The 6,565-nt window shown below is 48.3% G+C and overlaps 1 protein-coding gene across 13 annotated transcripts in view; it reads left to right on the top strand.

The window, feature by feature from the left end:
* Positions 1-6,565, top strand: part of Pdzd2 (PDZ domain containing 2) — a 380,223-nt gene that overhangs the window by 349,766 nt on the left and 23,892 nt on the right. For all 13 annotated transcript variants that reach the window (XM_029469417.1, XM_029469409.1, XM_029469405.1 and 10 more), the window contains 4 exons: positions 352-433; positions 1,862-1,896; positions 2,729-2,885; positions 4,476-5,263. In XM_029469417.1, coding sequence (XP_029325277.1) covers positions 352-433; positions 1,862-1,896; positions 2,729-2,885; positions 4,476-5,263 — 1,062 coding nt within the window. The remainder of the gene's footprint in view (positions 1-351; positions 434-1,861; positions 1,897-2,728; positions 2,886-4,475; positions 5,264-6,565) is intronic.

Genomic DNA, 6,565 nt, shown 5'->3' with positions numbered 1-6,565 from the left:
GGCATGTGGAGAGGTTAGAGAACAACTTTCAGGAGTCAGTTAGTTTCTACTAGGAAGGCCCTAGGGATTGAACTAGGGCATCAGGCTTGGCAGCAAGCATCCTTACCTTCTGAGCCATCTCACTGGCCTGACCGTGAGTCCTTTAAGAAGAATGAGATCTAAGTGTTCTGAAGAGGGGAAGAATCAGTGAATTGCAGTTGGTAGTCTTGTTGTAGATACATTGAAGTATATATATACTTACACAGGCTAAGTTACTGCTTCCCGGTCTCTGACCCTCTGGTCCCAACTCCTTTTATTGGGGAGAAATAAATCCATAAAACATCTTAATTTGTGCTTTCTGCTGAAAATCAGGTCTCCGAGCAGGAAATGGATGAAGTGATAGCACGCAGCACTTACCAGGAAAACAAAGAAGCCAACTCCTCACCCAGCCTAGGTACGACGGCACATTCTTGTTCATCACTGAGAGGAGGTTCTTGTTAAGTTCACCCAGAGGTACTCCCCAGACAGTAGCAAGGGGTTCTCTGTAATCACTAGAGCTAGAGAGAGTTGCCTATGCTCTCTCTTGGTTCCTTCTTTTGATTTCTGCAGTTACTTAATGTGTTTCATTAAAGGTCTAATCATGGATGCTGTTTTTATGGCTTTCAAATGATTTGAAAGAGTAAGTTAACAGCCATTCATAAATCTTCATGACTCATCTGAAATACATAGATAAAGGATATTTGATGCCAAAATATGAGTAGTTTATAATACAGAATATTATCCATCCAAATTCTGAGATTTCTCTATATGGATTTACAAGTTTCAGTACAAACCACCTCCAGTTTGCTACTGGAGACAGAAAAAAATTCTTGAGTTTTTCTCCTTATGTGGAAATTTTGGGGCAGGACTGCAGCTCTCCTCAGTGTTTCTTACTAATTCAAAGCATTGTGTTGAATTTTAAACCCATTTCCTTAGTGAGGAAAGCTAGGAGGGATTGTGCGGCCATTGCTCACTTGGCTAGAGCCTTCTCTGACATTCAGCCTGATACCCTGGAGGAAAAGGAACTCGGAGAGATGAGTTACTGGCTGTCAGAGGAAAAGGAATGGGATTTGGGACAGCCGTGAAATCCCTGATGATTTGCATCCATAATTAATATATTTAAAGTGAGCTCAACCATAATAGGCTCTTTATTCAGCCTGAACGCTGGGGTTCTCTTCATCCCAACATCTCTACTTGATCAGGCAGCAAAGACCTTTTTATTTTTATTTTTTAAAGCCAGAATTCTCATGCCCTAAATCTCTTTCGCCTGTGACATATAATTTAAAGTCTACGGGCTGAGCTCTTCACCCGTCAGCTTAAAAATTAAGATCAGCATCCCACCGCTTCCCTGGTTCTTTCACGAGTTCCTTTGATGGGGTTCATTGGTTCATTCATCGTTCAGGCCATTCACCAAACATCGCTGGGTACTAAGCAGACAGCAGGTGCAGTGTGCAAGCAACACCCCTGCTCTGGGTTGGCGGGGGTGGGGGGTGGGGGGGGTTGCTACAGAGTAGAGACGGGGACATGCAAAGGTCCACCCACCATTACTTTCCGGTCAGGTAGAAAGAACACTTGGTGGGATCGATGAGGAAGCATCAGAGCCAGGGTTGCACCACATGAGCAGAGTCTTGAGGACGGAAGAGAGGGAGGGAGGGAGGGAGGGAGGGAGGGAGGGAGGAAGGGACAGAGGGAGGGAGGTGGGACTGGAAGGGGTAGATAGCACCCAGGCAAAGGACAGTTTTGTGGAATATGCTTGGTCCCTCCTTTTTTTGGTGAGCTCCATGAGCCTGCTTGCCACTTGAGCTTCATCACATTAACACTTTTGCGAATCCCTCCCACACAGGTACCCCCTTGAAGAGTCCCTCTCTTGCCAAAAAGGTGAGTCACAATGCATTTGGGGACCACACACTGATTTTCAGGAGCCCCTCAGTCAAGCCACAAACCCCTAGTCCGTATGTCTGCCCAGGAACCCTGTCGGCCACTTTACACAAGGAAGTGGCAGCCATACCACTTTTGAGAGCAAACACCCAAAGGTGTGCTTCTCTTAGTAAGTATTCATCCAAGAAGAGATCGCACAGAAAAGAAAAAGCCCCGAGCCTTTCAAACCGCTCACTTTGTGATAAAGGCAGCCAGGGTTCCAGAGAGCCCAAAGCAGTGAGGACACTGGCACGGGATTCAGACTGGACAACCCCGGTCCCATCCCACCAGCAGGCGGCTCATCAGTTGGGCCGTAAACTTAGACTTATTTGTTCTCCTTTCCTAAATCTCCTTGCTTTTTGTTTCGCTGAGGAAGCTGAGAGTTGTAAGAGTTAGAGTTGGCTCAGTGGTTCAGAGATGGACTATTGTCCTGGAGGACGTGGGTTCAATTCCCAGCTCACAACTGCCTGTAACCCCAGTTCCAGGGGATCCAAGACAATCAAGGGAAACACTAACACTAAAACAAACAGATGAACAAACAGATAAATAAAACTATTGTAGGTTTTTCTGGTCATTGCTAAAATGTGCTTCCACCCCATCTAAAAACAGTATCTGGCCTATGTTTTGATGTATTGATGTGGCTTTAGCCACATGGAGATGGGTGGTCACTATCATAGCTGTCCCCAGTGGTCAGGAATTAGAACATGGTGCCCCTGAGGAAACAGGAAGTGGTTAATATTGCTCTACTCCTCTGGTGTATCTCCCTAAACTCCAGCATTTTCTTCTCCAACAGGACTCACTCCTCTCCGAATCTGAGCTCTCCCAGTACTTCGTCCATGACGGCCAGGGCTCCCTTTCAGACTTTGTGGTGGCTGGCTCTGAGGACGAGGACCACCCTGGAAGTGGCTATGAAACCTCAGAGGATGGCAGCCTGCTGACCGTTCCCTCTGGTGAGCAGGAGAGCTCCAGGGGACCCCAGACTTAGCAGTACAATAAGTAATTAGTAGTTCCCCTATCCCTGCGGGAGGCCTCTGGGAGTCTGTCTTGCCCAGGACAGCGAGGAGAGAGAACTGGAAACCATGTGCTTAGCTGAGTAGAGGCAGCCTCTATTCTTGGCCATGGTGACCAACTGTTCATGCTACAGTGAGTAGCTGGACACACATTCTAGTACCAGAAGTGAAGATGGCTTATTCAGGCACCCTTTACATGCTATTTATAACATGTCATCTTGACTTTCCTGGCATCAAATCAGAGTGGGCAACCCAAGGCACTCACAATTGAGGGTAAAGTCCAGTTCTCCTCCCTCACTAGGTCCTAACCGGAATTCTTAGAAAACAGTAAGTTTAAGTTTAAGAAGTGAGACTGTGAGAAACACTGTTAGCAAAAGGTCACTTCTACTCAAGAATCCTCAAGTCTCTTCCCGAATGACATCATCTGATGCAAACTGCATTGGGCTCTCAGACTTCTGCTGTCAAGGTTTCCTACTCATCTCCAGTGTTTGAGCTTCAGAGGGGCAGGCTCAGGGGAGCCACAGTAGGGTGTTCAAATAGCAGGCCTGTGCATTGCACTCTAGTATGGACAGAAAACATGCGAAAGACTTGCAGAGTCGCTCGCATACGTGCCATGCCTCAAAGATGACCTTTGCCTTAAGAAGTAGACAGTCTGGGCTGTATGTCATGCCCTTTGACTAAAGATAAGGAGGGACCTCGGGTGATGGAACATGGATGTGAGGGATGTGTTACCTGGGTTACCTGGTAGAGAGGAGTTCTCTGCATCAGCATTTAGGTCGAACGCCTCCCCCCAACAACTTGGGAGACAAAATGAATCTGAGCTATAAATTCTCTATCTCGAGAGAGCTCAAGTTCAATAGGCTGGAGTTGGTTTTTATTGCTTAAGGATGAGGAGATGGATCAGTGGGTAAAGCACTTGAAGCACAACGTGGGGGCAGGTTTGGATCCTAGAAGCCATGGAAAGGCAGAAATCAATAATCGCAGCACAGCGAGATGGGAGGCAGACAGAAGAATTCTTGGGTGTTGTCAGGTCAGCTAGCCTGCCATATGTAATAGCAAAACCCAGGAGACCCTGTCACAAGCAAGGAGGAAGGCAAGGACAGACTCCCAAGCTTGTGCTCCAACCTCTGCCCATGGGATAACCATGTGCCCACCCACCTGCGTTTACACTCCCGTGCCTCCCAACACACAGAGATGTGCGTGTGTGGATATGTATCAGTATGTCTGTCTGTGGGTATAAAAATGAAGGTGGGCTGGGACAAAGAAAAATAGATGCAATAGGCTGGCTGCCATATTGTTTACGTGGATGTCCGGGGGCCAGAGGTCGTGCCTGGCAGGTTGAATTCAGAAGTGCTTATGTATAGTCACAGGATTGGTCCTGTCAAGTGGCTGGACAAGGCAGACTTTACCCTTGATCAAGAGGGAGCACTTGTAAGAGCAATCGCTGGGATTTACTTCATTAAGGTTATAAAGCCAGGCCAGATTGGAAACTTGTGTTTTGCCTGATTTTTCTCTCTACATCCCTTGCAGCTCACAGGGAGACAGGCAAAGCCAGGGCCAACAGCCTTGTGACACTTGGAAGCCAGAGGGGCTCTGGGCTCTTACACAAGCAAGTGACGGTCGCCCGGCAAGCCAGTCTCCCCGGAAGCCCACAGGTCCTCAGGAACCCCCTTCTCCGCCAGAGGAGGGTTCGTTGCTATGACAGCAATGATGGCAGTGACGATGAAGACTTTGATGGTGAGGGGGACTGCGTCTCCCTCCCGGGAGTCCTCCCAGGTCCCGGCAGGCCTCTGGTACAGGATGACACTAGGTTTGCCTTGACAACCTCTTCCAAAAGTATTGATGTGAGCAAGCAGGATGAACGACTCCAGAAACCGCTGGTCAGCAAGGCCTGCTCCGTGCCTCTCCTCGGCAGCTCACTAGACTCAGAGCACAGCATCCACAGTGAAACAGTGGGTACCCCTCCCAAGGCAGCCAGCCTGCCAGGCTCTGTAGAAACCCCCAAGAATGGGCCTGGAGGCTCCAGAAAAAAGGAAATGTCAGGGTCAAGAAGTTCGCCGAAGCTGGAATACAGGGTCCCTGCAGACACCCAGAGCCCGAGGAGCCCAGAAAATGGTACCTCCCCGCCACAGAAGACTGAAAATCTGGTGTCCAGGCACAAGCCCGTGGCCAGGATCAGCCCACACTACAAGAGATCTGATGCTGAGGAGGCCCCAAGTGGAACAGCCAATGGACCATGTGCTCAGGACTTGAAAGTCCAGGCATCTTCCATGAAAGATCCTGTCGCTGGTCATCAGCCAAGTGGAACTGCAGAGAAGGTAGCTGACTCACTTTTCTGACTGTTGGGTTTGAATACTGTGGGATGGCTACAGAGTGCTTTGTAAGACGCAGGGTTACCTGGGGGAAAGGCGATGACTGGATTACCTTTCGACAGTCATTCAGCGGGGACCTGCTCCTTCGGTGGCAGGCTGTTAGTCATGAGGTCGCTCAGCCAAAGTGTGTGTGTACTCCCATAGAAGGGCCAGCGGTGGTGATGAGAAGGCATTATGGAGTGGGAGGGGAGGGGGTCAAGCCCTGGGCCTGGGGCCAACTCACAGACGAGTTGGCACAAGTTGAGTGCTAACCTGAACAAGTCATCGAGCCTTCCCTAGCCTTGATTCTCAGGGCTGTCGGACAGGGGACAGCTGTCTGCGTTCTTGACTGAGGGGCTTGACCAGCAGATGTTAACGGTCATTCTCTCCAGCTAAGGAGGTTAAGAAGGGTCCTTGATTACTTTCAAGGTCCCTACAGGAATCCTGTGTGATTAGAGCCACATAGAACCCTCAGGTGGGGCAGCACATGCCTGTGATCCCAGCATTTAGGAGGTGGAGGCAGGAGGATTGATAAGTTTTAGGCTAGCTCAGGCTACTTTGGGCTAGCTCAAGCTACATAATGAGACTCCTGTCTCAATAAGAGAAAAAAGAAGCTAAGATAATGTCACACCAAATAAGAGGGTTGAGTCCATTCAAAGTTTATAGTACACCAGGCTGAATGCAAGTTAATTGATACTAATTGTTTGTATGTTAGTTATCTAATTGTTCACTTAATTTTTTCAGTATATCTCTTCTCTAGCAAAATTTCTCTGTGTAGCCCTGGCTGTCCTGTAACTCACTCTGTAGACCAGGCTGGCCTCGAACTCAGAGATCCGCTTGCCTCTGTCTCCCAAGTGCTGGGATTAAAGCCGTGCGCATCACTGCTCAGCATAGATAAATGTTAGATACATTTTTTAAAGTGGGGTGGGTCTGGACAATACTTTTTGTTTTTTTTTTTTTTTTTTTNTGGTTTTTTGAGACAGGGTTTCTCTGTGTAGCTCTGGCTGTCCTGGAACTCACTTTGTAGACCAAGCTGGCCTCGAACTCAGAAATCCGCCTGCCTCTGCCTCCCGAGTGCTGGGATTAAAGGCGTGCGCCACCACACCCGGCTTGGACAATACTTTTATTTAAAATGTTTTTGTCATAAAAATTTTAGTTCTGAAGTGTGACTTTTATGCCTGAGAGAGTAGAGTGTGTCACTCTCTGTAAAGCAGCCTCGGATAGGAGAAGCTCAAAACCAAAGCAAACGTCTTCTCTTTAGTGTTCTTC

The sequence above is a fragment of the Mus caroli genome, chromosome 15 (assembly GCF_900094665.2).
Source record: "Mus caroli chromosome 15, CAROLI_EIJ_v1.1, whole genome shotgun sequence".
Classification (NCBI taxonomy): Eukaryota; Metazoa; Chordata; class Mammalia; order Rodentia; family Muridae; genus Mus; species Mus caroli.
Note: the sequence above shows the minus strand (reverse complement) of the source record. Positions and strands in the feature narration are given on the sequence as shown.